The 17463-nt window shown below is 44.9% G+C and overlaps 1 protein-coding gene across 3 annotated transcripts in view; it reads left to right on the top strand.

Moving 5' to 3' along the window:
* ANKRD13A (ankyrin repeat domain 13A) overlaps positions 1-17463 on the top strand; it is a 35059-nt gene that overhangs the window by 14650 nt on the left and 2946 nt on the right. For 2 of the 3 annotated variants that reach the window (XM_020906964.2, XM_020906975.2), the window contains 11 exons: positions 167-291; positions 2496-2541; positions 3676-3819; positions 4007-4196; positions 10075-10141; positions 11507-11588; positions 12681-12742; positions 13630-13760; positions 14403-14560; positions 15173-15286; positions 16362-16522. In XM_020906964.2, coding sequence (XP_020762623.1) covers positions 167-291; positions 2496-2541; positions 3676-3819; positions 4007-4196; positions 10075-10141; positions 11507-11588; positions 12681-12742; positions 13630-13760; positions 14403-14560; positions 15173-15286; positions 16362-16522 — 1280 coding nt within the window. The remainder of the gene's footprint in view (positions 1-166; positions 292-2495; positions 2542-3675; positions 3820-4006; positions 4197-10074; positions 10142-11506; positions 11589-12680; positions 12743-13629; positions 13761-14402; positions 14561-15172; positions 15287-16361; positions 16523-17463) is intronic. The other variant, XM_020906967.2, reaches the window with a different exon arrangement.

Below are 17463 nucleotides of genomic sequence, written 5' to 3'. Positions count from 1 at the left end.
AGTAAGTAGTGGTGGTCATGAAGATTGGGTGGGGCTGGAGCCTCTGTCCCACTTTAAAGAAATCGTTTGGCCTTCCATGCAGAGAGATACTTTTCAAGCTGGCTTTGGAATTTGTGAGTAAGTATGAGAATACAGGGTGATCAGATTACATCTTTTTGCCTTCCAGTTTTGCATGAGGCTGTGAGCACCGGCGACCCCGAGATGGTGTACACGGTCCTTCAGCATCGGGACTTCCACAACACGTCCATGGCCCTTGAGGGAGTTCCGGAGTTGCTCCAGAAAATTCTCGAGGTAGCCATAAAAACTGACAGCGCCATCAGTGGAGTTAAATGCTGACACAGCAGCCGCAGGCAGAGTGTGACATCCTTGTGTGCCTTCCCAGACAGTTTTAAGGATTGTGAAAACAATGTATTGAATACCAAATAGTGTGATTCCTTGCTTTTGGATCTGTTAAATGTATGATGTCTTTCACAAAGTATGTTTCCAGGTCACTAGACCGACTCTTTTAAATGCTATTTAAAAGTTAGAACTAAAGGCAAATGGACATCAGGCAATTAATTTGTCTAGCTGCCTGTTTTCTTAACAGTAGCATCCTGCGCTCAGGTCATCTTGGGGAAATTGTAATGAACTTCATTACTGTCTGGGGATTGTCAGGGCCTGTTGAGGCTCAGAAGTCTGTGTGCAACTCTCCTTGACAACTCTGTCACTTCTCGCCAGTAGTATTTTGTGACTTCTGATCCATTGCCTGAACTTAGAGTTACTAGCTTTGGGGCAGTTTATCTGTCTTGTGAGTTAAAGGGTATGGGCTCTGTAACACTTGGAGAAGTTTCTTAAAAGATTTTACTTCTAGGCTCTTTATTTATTTGACCTCGCTGGGTCTTAGTTGCAGCACGTGGGCTCTTCAACCTAGCATGCAAGTTTTTTAGTTGCAGTATGGGAACTCTTAGTTGTGGCATGTGGGATCTAGTTCCCTGACCTGGGATCAAACCCCCAGCCTCCTGCATTGAGAGTGCAGAGTCTTAGTCACTAGAGCATCAGGAAAGTCCCTCTTGGATTGTTTGTGATGATGGTTACCATTGTTCAGGTAGCCTTTGTCACTTGCAGTAGCTGTCTTATTGGTCAGCCATGTGCAGTATTCCTGAGGCAGCCAGCGGTTCAGTTTTCACGTCATTTATTCTCAGTTTAAGCACAGAAGTGAGCTCCCCCAAGCATTTCCAAAGATACTTGCTAGATAAATCAGCTTCCCACACTTCTTGAGAAAAATTAACAGCTCTGTTGAGAAGAGGAATAACTTTGCTGTGAGACAATTTGAGCATTCTTCTTAAAAAACTATTAACACTTAAGCTAAATCCTGCCTAAGACATTGATTTTCCACATACTGCACAGAAACCATCCATGAAATATAAGTTGTTGTGTCCATTGATTTTTAAATAGATAGGTGTGAGTGCACAAAGATCACATAGATTTGTTTTCTTATCTAACTCACTGTAGGAGGAACTAAAAACATCACCTGTTCATTTGACAAAGCAGAAAATGACTTATTTTACCTAGTCACCCCCCATTTTAAAATTCCATGTAAAAGACTTTTTTTTCACCTGTGTTGATCCATAGCAGTGAACTGCCCTGAATTATACCCTGTGTTGGAGGTTATAGACAGCTCACAAATGACCTGGTGCTCCATGGCACCAGAGACCATGCCTAACGGCCTGTCTTTCAACAGCATCTCCTCACTGCATGTCCATGTTTCTTTTCCGTTGTCCCTTGGAGTGACTTCACCCATCTTTGGAATCTGGAATTTCTAGCTTTTATCTTCTTGGGTTTCTCAAGTAGCTCTCCCAGAACTTTCTTTAGGAATTCATGGTGGGTCAGAAAATGATTCTAAACAGGCTTGCTGTGGTGGTGTGAAACCTCAAAAAGCCAGAATCTAGAAGTTTAAGAGGAAAAAGTCTGGAGGGAAGACTCAGCCTCCTGGGGCAGTGATGTCTCACACTCTCCTCCTGGTTTCAGGGTGGCCTGATAAACACCCCCCATCCCAGCACACGAGCCTTTTGCAGTCAAGCTCCCTGTGAAACAGCTGGGGTCCACGCTCCTTCTCTTTGCTTACACCAGCCTGTGACCCTCACTGCTAGGAACCCAACTGAACTCTTAAATCGGATTTGACTTTTATCTCTGTCCAACCTTGTCGCCTGCAGTTAACTTTATTAACTGTCTAGACGTATTTTATAGTGAGATAAAATAACAGCCTGAGTATAAAAATAGGCATTTAGTCTGATGGGTTTGCAATTTATGTTTATTCATATTTTCTCTGTTCTTTCTCCCTCTCTCTTTTGAACAACCCTATCAACCCTTACTGTGTTTGTGTTTAGCTAATGCTACCAAGGGTAATTTAGTTTGTTTTATTTTTTAAATTAATTTTTATTGGAGCATAGTCAATTTACAATGTTGTGTTAGTTTCTGATAGCAGGAGTGATTCCTTTTAAACCTTTGTCCTTCAGGCTCCGGATTTTTATGTGCAGATGAAATGGGAATTCACCAGCTGGGGTGAGTGGTTGTGAGCTTGAAATTTATTTAGCTTGAAAATAGGCTTATTTTTCTTTTATGAAAGTTACATATTTATTTTTTAAGTCTAGGAAATGCATAGATGAGAGTAACAGTCGCCCACAGTCCTACTTAAGCACAAGTGCTTACTGTTGTAGGTGTGTTCCTTCCAATCTTACCCCACACGCATGGGACTTTTTCTCCCAAGCATTTGTCAATAGAATATATAGACAATTTTGTCTCCTTTTGTTACCTGTGGCTGACATTTATCCATATTATTCGTTTTTTTAAATGTCACTTTAAAGGGGCTAAAGTCTTTAGTAAGTAGTTTTATCATAATTCCATTACTCATTTCCATATGTAGTTCAATGTGATTCTTTTAAACTTGTTTTTCTAAGGAAGAAGATGAATATTGGAATATTGGAATAGCTCATTTTTTAACAAAATGGATGCATTGCTCCAAAATCTTATGTAAGGCAAATTGACTGACAGTAATTTTCCTAGATGTTCTACTTCTGTGTCTTGTAGATCAGTTAATGACAGCTTCCAACTCCCAGAGCCTCAGCTATTTTCACTTCCAGACTTCCCTTTCAGGCACGAAGTCATATTTGCCATGAAACATTTAAACGAAGTAAAAAGTGTATGAAAGAAGAGAACTTCAGAGTCTTCTATAAATCTGAGTTCTTTTTAATGAAGATAATCACCCTGACCCCAGGTTTTTGTTAAAAAGCAGCATATTTTAGACATCTGATCTCATGAATCGTCGGAATGACAGTATAGTGGGTTGAGGCCAGATGGCAAGAGTAGCATGTGTTTTGGATGAGGACGGCCAGATGGACACACACTAGCCCTGATGGCGGTCAATAAGAGGGGTTCATTTGGGACTGAGAACACACTCGAGAAATTGATTTAGACATAGATCTGCAGTTTTATAAATGGCTCTAGAACTGAAAGTCTGCTTTCATTCTTTACGAATGACTTCTTGTATCTTAAGCGTGGGAGCCAGGCCCAGTTCTGTATGACCATCGGCACCCTGCCTCTCCTGCCCTTTCAGTAAAGTCAGGGTCCTGATTTGCAGGGCCTGACTGTTCTGCCTGGCCCCCAGACTTTTCTCAGTAGTGCACATCTCTTCTCCAGTGCCCTTGGTTTCCCGAATATGCCCGAATGATGTCTGTCGCATTTGGAAAAGTGGTGCCAAACTGCGTGTGGATATCACACTGCTGGGCTTTGAGAACATGAGCTGGATAAGAGGGAGGCGGAGTTTCATCTTTAAAGGAGAAGGTGAGGGGTTTCCCTTGTAGTCGCCACTGCTGTTGCTAAGTTCAGAGTGATTTTTCACCATCGAAATGTGTTCACGTGTGTGTGTGTGTGTGTGTGTGAGTGAAAGATGATGCAGCTTAATACACGAAGCTTTGGTTTTGCATCTTCCTTGCACTCTGCTTAGTTATGCACTTGTTTCCGTTAACAGACAACTGGGCAGAGTTGATGGAAGTCAACCATGATGACAAAGTGGTCACCACTGAACACTTTGACCTTTCCCAGGAAATGGAACGCCTCACTCTGGACCTGATGAAACCTAAAAGCAGGGAGGTTGAGAGGCGGCTCACAAGCCCCGTCATTAACACCAGCCTCGATACTAAAAACATTGCTTTCGAAAGGTACGGATTTAAGTTCTGCATTTTCATGTCTAATCCCATTACTGCCATCTTTATAGCATGTATATATTAATTGGAAATTATGGGTGGATTAGAATTTTTTTCTACTATGGCGTAAGAAACCCTCGTGGACTTTAAAGTTGATCTCTGCTCCAGCCAAATGGGTACCACAGCTAGCATCCTCCACCATGTGGCATTTTTATCACACTTTGGTGAAGTCTTGGAGAAACATCTTCATATTCTTTTATGGGCCCTTTTCTAACAGATTTTACTTGAATTTGATTTTTGTGTTTGGCAGTCCACAAGGCTCCCTTGTCCTAAACCGTGGACCTTTGAGTTTCCAAGGCAGAAGTGATCCAGAATCGAATGTGGTTATTAATCAGATTCACACTTGGCATACAATTCAATGTGGTTCTCCCCCTTGCCCGCCCTCTGCTTCCCCATGAGGCCTAACGGTTTTGAGCAAGAGTCTGGAGGGTCTCAGTTTGATTCCAGACTTTGTTTGGTGCAGCCTCTGGGGAGGTCTGTGTGGTGGTTAAGCCAGGTGAGAACACCGACTCGGTGTCTTCCCCAGGGGCGGCGCCGAGGCGGGGAGGGCTTCGTGAGGGAGACAGAGGCTGTCACAGCTATTAGTTAGGCTAAGAGTTTGTTCCAGAGATCACACTGAACCCAGGGAGTCTCCACGAGCCCTGAGTGTTTGCCTAGGATGTCACATCCCGCTCCCTGTAGGCCAAAGCCGCATTGTCTGAGCCGACACAGTGTTCTCCTGGACTCGGGCTGTCTTCTCTCTTAATGATTATATGAACTGTTCTGTCTTTTTCTTTTCATCTTTCTTTCCAGTAGAAAATTTACTACTAAAACCAAGAGTCTTCTGTGTAGTCACATGTTAAGACTTAAGTGCCCCTTCCCCCTAATTTAGACCAAGCTGTGGAATTAGGGTGCTTCTTGGTAGCAGAAGAGAAAACGTCAGGTATCTGCTGCCTTGGGAGCGACACCCTGAGGCAGGGTCAGTGCCCTTTCGTCAGCCTCTGGGCACCAGTCTCACCAGGTGACAGCCGCTGTCTTCCCAGGACAGTAAGGTTTAGGGACTGACCATACCTGGAAGAGTCTTGGGAAGACATCTCCAGGCTTGAGCACCTGCCTCTGCAGGGCGGGAGGGCCCGCCTGCTTAGGGCTCTGCCCCGAAAGCTGGAAGACGGGAGAGCAAGGGCTGGAGGAACCTGGCGTGACTGGTAGAGCTGCTCCCTCTGCGGCTTTGAGCCAGCGGCTTCCTCTCCGGGTTTCTGTTTCCTTAGCTGAAAGGAGAAGAAGAGTGAATCTTGGGCTGAAGTCTCAGGTGTCATGAGAAGAGCCACTGTTGCCTCTAGTTCAGCGGCAGAGCTGCGGGTCATTGTTTGGTCCGAAGTGTCGTTTACAGAGAGGTGACGGTTACTGGCTGTTACCCAGCGGGTAGACGGGCAATGACCGTGCCTTCCATTTGTACTGAGTTGTATTTTGTATTCCTGTGGCCTCGGGGTTTTCAGATAGTTCAGGCTAACCCTCCATTTGCAGCTGATGGAGGGTTGCTGAAAGAGAGTTTTCTGGAAAGCAGCTGCTGTTTTGGTGGGGCTCGGAATGAAATATGTGCTCAGTGAGTTTATCGTGCTTCGAGCAAGGACTTGAGCCCCTCACGAGGGTGAGGTTTGCTGGTAGAAATAGAAAAGGTGTGCTTGCCTACTTCTTACCCTAGTGAGGTGTGAGCGAGTGTTCAGCTGATTAAATTTAGCAGATGAGGGTCTGATATATTCGGATAGTCTCTTTCTTCCCTTTCTTTCTTCTCATCTGTCACTCGGAGCTTGATGTTTGCAAACATGTACTTTTCCCACGTTCAAGTTTGGCCTGTGGGTATAGACCCTCTATTTGCAGTTTCGATTTTTCTCTCGTCTGAAAGGTTCCTGCCCTGCCCACCTCAAACAGAACCCAACCTGTGAGGCAGCCTCCAAGCCCAGCACCAGCTCAGTGGCCTTTGGGGTGCTGGTCTCAGTGGAGACAGGCAGAGGAAAAATGGCCGAAGAAGAGGCTGGGTTTCCTCCTGTCATTTTCAGATACCTTTGCACATACAGTTTATCAAGAAGTTAAAACCAGAATCTTGGGTTTTAAAACAGGATGTAGACGTTGAGTTCAGTAACTAAGCTGTCAGAGAGTGGACATGGGGAAGGCAAAGGAGCAGCTGGGGTGGCGGATGGTGCAGAGGTGGGTGAGTGAGGAGCCTGGCGGTTCCCAGAGAGAAAGCGTGGTTCTGATTTCTCAGCATCCACAAAGGATGCCATGGAGCAGACTGGGTCATCCTTTGGTCCCTCAGAAGACCAGGTGCCAGAAAGCTATGATTTCTTATGCCAGGATATCGAGTTCTTACTGAGAGACAGGAACTGAGGATCGATCGGTTCCCCCAAAGGAAGATCTGAATTTTCATTGATCGCTGACCAAAAGGGGCCTTGGGTTTATTGATCGGTTAGGTGTGGTCCCTAAATGTGTTTCTGGAAAGTGAATTGGAGACAGCTGGCCTGCAGGGTCATCCCCTAGGAGCCCTCCCTTTCCTTGAGTGGGTCACACTGCACTCAGTTCAGTCCAGTCGCTCAGTCGTGTCCGACTCTTGGTGACCCATGGACTGCAGCACGCCGGGCTTCCCTGTCCATCACCAACTCCCGGAGCTTGCTCAAACTCATGTCCATTGAGTCGGTGAAACCATCCAACCTTCTCATCCTCTGTCGTGCCCTTCTCCTCCTGCCCTCAATCTTTCCCAGCATCAGGGTCTTTTCCATTGAGTCAGTTTTTCACATCAGGTGGCCAAAGTATTGGAGTTTCAGCATCAGTCCTTCCGATGAATATTCAGGACTGATTTCCTTTAGGATTGACTGGTTTGATCTCCTTGCTGTCCAAGGGACTCTCAAGAATCTTCTCCAACATCACAGTTCAAAAGCATCAGTTCTTCAGCAGCACAGCTTTCTTTATGGTTCAACTCACATCCATACATAACTACTGGACAACCATACTTTTGACTAGACAGACCTTTGTTGGCAAAATAACATCTCTACTTTTTAACATGCTGTCTAGGTTTGTCATAACTTCTCTTCCAAGGAGCAAGCGTCTTTTAATTTCATGGCTGCAATCACCATCTGGAGTGATTTTGGAGCCCAAGAAAAGAAAGTCTGTCACTGTTTCCATTGTTTCCCCATCTATTTGCTGTGAAATGATCGGACCAGATGCCATGATCTTAGTTTTTGAATGTTGAGTTTTAAACCAACTTTTTCACTCTCCTCTTTTACTTTTATAAAGAGGCTCATTAGTTCCTCTTCACTTTCTGTCATAAGGGTGGTGTTGTCTGCATATCTGAGGTTATTGGTATTTCTCCTGGCAATCTTGATTCCAGCTTGTGCTTCATCCAGCCCAACATTTCGCATGATGTACTCTTGCATTTTAGTTAAACAAACAGGGTGACGGTATACAGCCTTGACATACTCCTTTCCCAATTTGGAACCAGTCTGTTGTTCCATGTCCAGTTCTAACCGTTGCTTCTTGACCTGCATACGGATTTCTCAGGAGGCAGGTCAGGTGGTCAGCTATTCTCTTTAAGAATTTTCCACAGTTTGTTATGATCCACACTGTCAGAGGCTTTGGCTTAGTCAATAAAGCAGAAGTAGATGTTTATCTGGAACTCTCTTGTATTTTCTGTGATCCAGCGGATGTTGGCAATTTGATCTCTGGTTCCTCTACCTTTTCTAAATCCAGCTTGAACATTTGAAAGTTCTCAGTTCACGTACTGTTGGCGCCTCACTTGGAGAATTTTGAGCATTACTTTATTAGCGTGTGAGATGAGTGCACTTGTGCAGTAGGTTGAACATTCTTTGGCATTGCCTTTGTTTGAGATTGGAATGAAAACTGACCTTTTCCAGTTCTGTGGCCACTGCTGAGTTTTCCAAATTTGCTGGCATATTGAATGCAGCACTTTCACAGAATCATCTTTTAGGATTTGAAATAGCTCAACTGGAATTCCATCACCTCCACTAGCTTTGTTTGTAGTGATGCTTCCTGAGGCCCACTTGACTTTACATTCCAGGATGTCTGGCTCTAGGTGAGTGATCACACCTTCGTGATTATCTGGGTCATGAAGATCTTTTTTGTATAGTTTTTCTGTGTATTCTTGCCACCACTTCTTAATATCTTCTGCTTCTGTTAGGTCCATATCATTTCTGTCCTTTATTGTGCCCATCTGGCATGAAATGTTCCCTTGGTATATCTAATTTTCTTGAAGAGATCTCTCGTCTTTCCCATTCTGTTGTTTTCCTCTATTTCTTTGCACTGATCACTGAGGAAGGCTTTCTTATCTCTCCTTGCTGTTCTTTGGAACTCTGCATTCAGATGGGTATATCTTTTCCTTTTCTCCTTTGCCTTTCGCTTCTCTTCTTTTCTCAGTATTTGTAAGGCCTCCTGAGACAGCCATTTTGCCTTCTTGCATTTCTTTTTCTTGATTATTGCCTCCTGTACCATGTCACGAACCTCCATCCATAGTTCTTCAGGCTCTCTGTCTATCAGATCTAATCCCTTGAGTCTATTTGTCACTTCTACTATATAATTGTAAGGGATTCGATTTAGGTCATACCTGAATGGTCTAGTGGTTTCTCCTACTTCCTTCAGTGTAAGTCTGAATTCTGCAGTAAGGAGCTCATGATCTGAGCCCCCGTCAGCTCCGGGTCTTGTTTTTGCTGGCTGGCGTTGCACTAAGGCGGACGATGAGCAGGAGAGCCAAGGCTCTGTCCCCTCCTTTCTGTGATGGGCTCTAATACACACCTAACACTCCTTCTCCCCAGCCTGGACTAACTGCTTTGACCAGATCTCATCAGAAGAAAAGCAGGCTGTTTAGAAAAACAGGGTGCAGGTCACCCCCTCCCTGCCACCTGTGTGTGCCCCGCGTCACCCCAGGGTCGGGGCGGGAGGCAGGCCCACGTGCAGCAGTCACAGCGGAGCTGGGATGTGATGTCCTAGACAAAGGGCCGTCTGGGCAGGGCTGCCCGGGGCGTGGTAGCGTTTCCCAGGGTGCGCTGCCTTGGAAACGATCCACAGCCTCTTGGCTGCTTTTGGTTCCTAAATGCATTTTTTTCCAGGCATATATTGAGTGGAGTAATGAGGGGTTCAGGCACTTACCCAAGGCTGCAGCTGCTGCTGAAGTGCTGACTGCTTTAAAGCAGCTTCAGCGGAGCTGGACTCGAGGGCTAGGCTAAAAAGCCGCTTGAGACTTGGTTCCGCCCACTGCTGCACCAAACCGGAGACAGTGTGCCTCCCAAGCCTTTTTACTGGTGCGCACGGCTTCTGCAAGCAGCTCCCCACAGCCATGAATTCCCTCCCCACCCACTTTCTCCTTCCCGAGGAGCAGGATGGCCTGTGCCTCACGGATCTAAGAATTCCTAGACTGAGATACGGCTGCTCGAGGGGCTGGAGCTGCCAACTCTGTCATTGCCCATGGTCTGGATGACCCCATAAGGGCTCCCCGACCTAGTGGCGAGCCCCTGGACGCTGGTCATCTGCGCGCACTCCTCCGAGACAGCTGCCCCATGAGTGCCACCACCTTTGTCACCTCTGCCGGCAGCTTTTGTCCCGAAGCCAAGATGGGAGGCTTTCTCTGCCGAGGGGGCGAGGCCAGTTGATGAATAACTGCGGGAGGGGGTGCGGGGGAGCTGCTAGAGCCATCTGTCATTAACAACATCCTTCCGTGGACAGAGGGACCCTAATTTCCAAGTGTCCTTCGCTCACTTAAGCTGGGGGAAGAAAACCTGTAAAGGCTGCAGGGATGAATCTGAATGGCATATTGTACATGTGGAAATTTGTGGTGTTCACTTTTTATCAGAACTAAATCCGGATTCTGGGGCTGGAGGACAGATAAAGCAGAAGTTGTTAATGGTTACGAAGCAAAGGTAAAAGGACACTCTTAAAATAAGATTTCATTCGGCTCTTTAGCTTCTATGCAAATGAGGGGTCTGTTCCAGACTTTGTCGTGCATCTGTGCTGAGGAGGTGCTCTGGGGAATAAGTTCTGTCTAGCGTGTCTCTTCCTTGGATTTGTATCTTATTTGACTCACAGAAGGTGAGATAGCACATCCCAAGGAGGTCTCTAGTTAGGCCAAAGAGAAACTGTGCTGTAGAGAAATCAGTCCCAGTATCAGTTGTCCTGGTGGGGGTGACAGTTTTTTTCTTTAAAAACAAAAGGAAAAGAAAGGACTAGATTTAACATGCTTGTTCATTTTTTTTTCTTTTTTAATCACCTGAGTAGGTTTAAAAAATATATATTGCAAAATAGCTTTTAGGAGTCTCCCAACATTCTTAGTCAACCTCACTGTAAACCAGTCGGCTCCCAGCCCACTCACATGACGTCAGTGAATTTGGAACACAGCTGTCAGAGTGGAGACGACAGTCGCTCGAGTCACCTGGCATTTTGTCACCTGGGAAGCCGTCTCTTGGCCTCTCGCTAGGCCTGCAGTGCGGCAGGGGTTGATGGCTCACAGCGACACTGCCAGGAGCGGCAGGGTCCTCTGGGGGCCTCTGAGTGAGCAAGGAAGGCTTACGTCTTGCTCAGCGAGGTTCACTTAGAAGTGCTGCGTGTGTTCCTTCCCTGAATCTTTGAACACTGGGAATCTGGTGTTAGGCATCCTCAGTTAATTCTCTGTGAACCATACCGTTTGACTTTCCAGACCCCAGTATTCCTCAGTCAACCTTGAAAACAGAGCATTGACCCTGGCAGTTAAAATAATTTGGGGTCAGTAAACGGAATACCTTTTAAACAGTGGCTTGCTGGTTTTCTCTAGATCTTACTGGTGTAGAGAACCTTGTGTTCCTTCTGTTTTCCTTCTGCCCCAGCAGATGGCTGTCCAGGTCAGTCTCGGTATAAGATTACCAAAAATCAGTCCAAGGACACGACGCAGGTTCAGTTCCCTTAGGAGAAGTTCAGCTGGGAGGTGTACACTGCAGGCCCCTCTTTGAGAGGGTTTGGCAACATAAAGGGCAAGTAGGCAGGAGCAGCCTGTCCCTGTCAACTCCTCAGGGGTAATGAAGGATGTCAGGAATGCAGAGTAACTACTGAGGCACTTCTAAGTTGGTAGCTGTTGTATTTTCTCTGAAAAGTCCTAATGAATGTTTAACCATTTCTCATTTTTATTTTGCTGGATTTTTTTTTTTTTTTTTGGCTTGTTTTGTTTTGGCTTCAGCATTCTTGCTCTTGCTATTGCTTATCTGTTGAATTTTGATTCCCCATGTCACTGTTTCCTTTTGCACACACCTCTCAAGGTTTACACGGTGAACAATGTGAGTGTGATCACCAAAATACGGACAGAACATCTGACCGAGGAGGAAAAAAAAAGATATAAAGGTAATCTCTTCCCTTCTCCCCGCCCCCCAGCCACCCCGTTTCTAGCCTAGAGCACACCTTCATCGGCTCTGTTAAACTCGGGGGTCAATGTGATGGGGTCATGCCAATCTGAATTTCCTCCTTACAAATTTCTCCCTAGTCTGACTCACTCCTGGCGGCACTTCCCTGTAGTTGGCATCAGCTGTAATTAAAGCCATTCACAAGACCTTGCTGATGTTTTATGAAGAACAGTTGTTGAATTCAAGTTGAAAAAGTAAAGATATTGAAGAGTATTTATCACTGAAGTGAGTTAGTGCAAAGCGTCACGGTGGGAGATTCAGACAGGACTTGGGCTCTGAACCAAAACGTGGCCAGCATGTGGCCGCCTTATCTCAGCTCGCTGAGGCTGGTAGGGCCTTGTGAGGTCCACTCTGTGCTGTGGTCACCTCAGCTACCAGACCTGCCTTAAGAGTCATGGCGAGGATGAGATGAGTTGTTGCACGTTGGAGACCAGGGCCTGCAGCATGTGGGAAGCCTGCAGTCACAGTGGAGGAGTTAACTCCCTCCTCCACTGCTGTCCCCTTTAGTCCAGTCTGACAAATGAGGGAGCTAAGGCCTCAGTCACACAGGAGGTGACCCACAAGGTGCAGCTGGAATCAGATCTGGCTCATTCCTAAGTCTGAACTCTTTGTAGTAATTCTGATTGAATTCTTAAAACTCTGTTCATCGAGCCTAGAGACCTTGATAAAAGTATCATAGAAATACTCAGTCACTCAATTGTATCTGACTCTCTGCAACCCCATGAACTATTGCCCCACCAGGCTCCTCTGTGGTATTTCCCAGGCAAGAATACTGGAGTAGGTTGCCATTTCCTCCTCCAGGGGATCTTTCTGACCCAGGGATCAAACCCAGGTCTCCTGCATTGGCAGGCGGATTCTTTACCACTGAGCGACCTGGGAAGCCCCCAGAAAGAGTGTTAGCTGATGGTTATTAGAGATGATTTTATTGGCCTGTTCATGGATGGATTTCCTAATGCATAATGGAGAAACATGAAGGTAGAACGGGAATCCTTTTCTATAATCATAAGTCAAATAAACGTTCCCCCCTCTGTAGCCGACAGGAACCCACTGGAATCGCTGCTTGGGACTGTGGAACACCAGTTTGGTGCTCAAGGGGTAAGTCAAAACGTGACTTCCAGCATGGTTTAACAGGAGGTGACTTTTCTGTGCTACTGGTGGCATTTCCTGCATCCTGAGCAGGCCACTTAATTTGAAAAGGCTTAAGAGTTGGAATCAGAGATGTTCTTTTGGAAGAGAATAAGATGAGTAAGACTTGAAAAATAAAAGATTTTTAGAGGCAGATAGTGATAATAGAATCAGGTGCTTTCTCTCATATCTGTTTTAAACTAGGACCTCTCTATAAAAATGGAACCGGAAGAAAAAAAAAAGGATTCGAGACTTTATATTTTAATAGAGCTCCTTAATAAACATTTTCTGACTCATTCCTCACAATAACCGTTTGAAATTTGCTGCTGTGGATGTCACTGAGGGTCTGAAAAATGAAGTGACCTTTCCAGTGTCACAGGCTAGAGAAGGACAGAGCTGGAACCTGATTGTCAGATCTTCAGATTCCATGAACTGTAGCCCACCAGGCTCCTCCATCCATGGGATTTTCCAGGCAAGAATACTGAAATGGGTTGCCATTTCCCTCTCCAGGGGATCTTCCTGACCCAGGGATTGAACCCTGGGTTCAGTCTGAAGATATGCTTTCAGATATTTCTGTCTATATCTCTTTTCTTTTTCCTTTCTCTAATCAGGAGGTAAAAAGGCAGAGGAGATTGGAGAAACGATTTGAAATGGAGAAATCCATTAGGCTTAGCCATGTAGTTTGGTAATAGGTTTGTAGGTGTTCTGCACAGTAACTTAGTTAAAAAAAAAAGTTAATGACCAGAACTTCCTGCTCTGTAGCTGGTTAACACAGCCACCTCAGAGGCTGGGTGCCATAGACCTCCACTTGCCAGCAGCGTTGGCATTTCTGACTCCCCTGAGTTCTGGCTCGGCAGGACCTCACGACAGAGTGCGCCACGGCCCACAACCCCACAGCCATCACGCCTGATGAGTACTTCAACAAAGAGTTCGATCTGAAAGACAGGGACATCGGAAGGCCAAAGGAGCTGACAATTAGGACGCAAAAGTAAGAGGGACTCAGCGGTCATTTTCAACTTACAGATTCTTATTTGTTTGAGAAGTTGTGCTGTTTCCCATGTCATGGTTCTTCTTCCAGCCCCTCCCTTGAAAAATAATTTCAAATCACTGGGATTTCCCTGGCAGTCTTTTGGTTAATAAGACTTCTTGCCCTGCCAGTTCATGGGGCACAAGTTCCCCTGGTTGGGGAATTGAGATCCTGCATTCCGAGTGACCCCCCAAAAAAATTAAAATCACTTTATCTGATGAAAGGTGACAGTAAATTTCCTGTCTTATTATTAGCCCTTCTCCAAATAGAATATAGACTGGATATAAGAATTCCTTTTTTAACTGCCGACAAGCCTCAGCTGGTCAAATGAAATGGTTTCCCCCAGCTACCAGTACTTTCTGCTTGCTATCGATTAAGGCTTGTGGCGCAGGTCATTTGCCCCCAGTTGCCCTGATTTCAGGGGTGATGCAAGTTCTCTGTGGCTCTCGTCCCTTCCCAGCTCTGACACAGGGGGTGTGAGATAACTGGGGAGACTGGGGCATGGGGAAGCAGGCATTGTCTAGGCTACTGCAGGGGAATCACGCAGCCCCCCCCATATTGGGGAGCCAGCCTTGGTCGGTCTTATCTCACGCAATCCGGCAGGTTTAAAGCAACACTGTGGATGTGTGAGGACTTCCCGCTGTCCCTGGTGGAGCAGGTGGTCCCCATCATTGACCTGATGGCCCGCACCAGCGCACATTTTGCCCGGCTAAGAGACTTCATCAAACTGGAGTTCCCACCCGGATTTCCCATCAAAATAGGTACCATTCAGTCAAGCAGAGGAGCACCCAACAAGGGACCTAACAGGAAAGGGCAGACTTGCCTCGAGTTCAGTGTGATTTACAGAAATGTCCTGGTTCTTAGTTCATTTTGCACATCAAAATTAGGAATTTTCCCCCGCCATCAGTGCTGTTTACAGATGATGCTGACAGATGAAAAAGACATAAAAAGGGGATACATGCCTTGTTTTAAGATCAAACCTTACTGAAGTGAAACTTCAAATTAGACTTACTATTTGAAGAAGACAGTTGACACTAAGATCCTTTGATACATTAATATGTTTTAGGGCTTGAATTAGTGCACATGATACCACATATAATACATAATTGCTTGTGAAGAATTTACATTTTGGATAGTTGTATATTCATGACACTTGAATCCTGGCTCGATCACTTCCTGTGATCTAGAAGGAGTTGCTTAACCTCTCTGAATCTCAGTCTTCCTATCTGAATATTGGGAAAGGGTTGTTATGATTAAATGAAATCATACTTATAGAAAGTACTCAGCATGGTACCAGCATAGTAAGTGCTCACCAAGTGGTGGCTTTTATTCTTCTGGATAAAGTTTATTTATAAAAGCTTTTATTTTGTTAGAAATTCCCTTGTTTCATGTCTTAAATGCACGGATTACATTTGGAAATGTTAATGGCTGTAGCACTGCTGAAGAAACTGTATCTCAACATGTGGAAGGGACCCAGTCTGATTCAGGTAAAAAAAAAAAGTTGGATTTTATGATTTTAAAAAAATTCATACATTTAATCATTATACTGATTATTCAGTTTGAAATTAGAGTATCTTATGAAGTTGATTTCTGTCCTGAAAGAAACTTTTGGATTTAGTTTCGATTAAGTAAAACAAAAAATTTGTAGGAATGTATGAGTATGACCCCTCTTGAATTAAAAAGACAGCCTATCTTAAAAAACAACTTTACTGAGGCGTGACATGTAATCACATCCTCCCATTTTAAATGTGACCGTTCATTGCATTTTGACAAATGTATACAAACCCATGTAACCATCACCACAGGCAAGATACAGAACATTTCCACTACCCCCCAAATTTCCTCAGGCTCCTTTGCCATCAGTCCCATTCAGATGTTGGATGCTGTTGTAAATGGATTTGTTTCTTAGTTTTATTTCCCAGTTTACTCACTTATAATATATTGAAACTTAATTGGATTTTTTTCAGTTTCTTTTTTCTTTTTTCTTTTTTTATTTTCTTTTTTGAGTTTCTTTTTTATTATGGTACAATAGTGTTGTGTGTCTTAGGCTAGTCGAAGGATATGCAGGCCTTTGTTTTTATTATTATCACTTTTGAGTTTACAGGTGTGTTATATACTCTTTTATATGTTTACTGTTTTTCATAATAAAGGAAAAGATAAAGACATTGGTGTGATTGTGTGTATATCCACACACACACACACATATCACACTCCTCAGGACACACAAGTAAACACTGGTTACCTCTGGCATTTGGAAATAGGAGACAGGGTGTAGGGAGAGAGATCTTCACTTTTAATTTTGCAGTCTTGTGTTTTTTGTTTTCTTTTTTTTTGGTGATTATGCATTATATTATTAAAAAAAAAAAAGTCGAGGCACAAAGGAAAAAAAACAAAACAGTATTCTGGTACTTTTCCCTGTCGAGGTTATTCTTCTTTGAAATCTCTCTCACCTAGCAGCAAGTCTTGACATCAATCATTTTAATTTAAAAAATGTTTATGAGAGTCGAGGTGGAAGTTTGTTCTGCTGACTCAGGCACTGGACTGCCGCCTTCTGTGTTGCAGCTTCCCCCCTCACAGACTTCGAGGTTGATCAGTCTGTGTTTGAAATCCCTGAATCTTACCATGTCCAAGACAACGGCAGGAATGTGCATCTGCAGGATGAAGATTACGAGATAATGCAGTTTGCCATCCAGCAGAGCCTACTGGAGTCCAGCCGAAGCCAGGTACATGTATCGGAACCAGTGGCAGGGCTGGGAAGGTTTTCCCTCCCGTTTGGCCTCAGTCTTTGGTTCTGAATGACAAGTTTGGCATATTTGTGGTATTTACCTAGATTATATTTTATGTCCCTGGTCTTTTATGAAAGCTTCTTATATAAGACCGTGTGCATAGCCCCAGTCAGCATCATTTACAGGATGTTCCCTGCCAGACTTGGTGGCTTCCTGCTCTACAAGAGTGGGATCTGGTTCTGCCCTTTGGTGTGGTCCTGGGCTCCTGCTATCCACTGGTTTCCTTACATCATTCATCCAGCAGAGGTTTGTACAGTGCCTGCTTTGTGCCAGGCTTGTGCCAGGTGCTGGGAGTTTCCGTGGTGAAGCAGCCCCAGCGCCTGCCTTCATGGAGCCACTAAGCTTTGTGAATGGTGCCCACACTGTGGTGTCCTCCCAGCCGAGGTTTTTCACATTCTTGCTTTTTCTGGAGTCTCAGAGCTTGGTAGCATGAGCCCCTCCTCACATGGACCTATTCTCAGAGCCGTTTTGTTTTCTGAGGCTGCTGGGCCCAGGACCAGACCCCAGCGCTGGCATGTCCCCCTGAGAGGCGTCTCTCCCCTCACCCTCACTGTCAGTCCAGTGTGCTTTTCCTTTCCCCATTCTAAGTGAGCTTATTTTTCCAACAGCTGCATCAACCTTGACCATACATTTTGAAAAGAGGAGTAGCCAAAGATGACCAATAATGAGTTACGTATTCTGGTCTTGCTCTAGAATAATTACTTGGTTTATTCATTTAAACTTTGCCTAAGCTTGAGTAGTTTTTAATAGATTTGTTTGATGTCAAGTAAGAGAAACTGGTAGCTGTCATTCAGGGTAGCGGACCCTATCTACCTGACGTTTGGGTGTTACCTTAGAGATAATCCCAGTCCCTGTTAGTTTTCACCCAGCACTGATGA

This window comes from Odocoileus virginianus, chromosome 12, assembly GCF_023699985.2.
Source record: "Odocoileus virginianus isolate 20LAN1187 ecotype Illinois chromosome 12, Ovbor_1.2, whole genome shotgun sequence".
Taxonomy (NCBI): domain Eukaryota; kingdom Metazoa; phylum Chordata; class Mammalia; order Artiodactyla; family Cervidae; genus Odocoileus; species Odocoileus virginianus.
The sequence above is the reverse complement of the archived record's forward strand: the minus strand, read 5'-3'. Positions and strand labels throughout refer to the sequence as shown.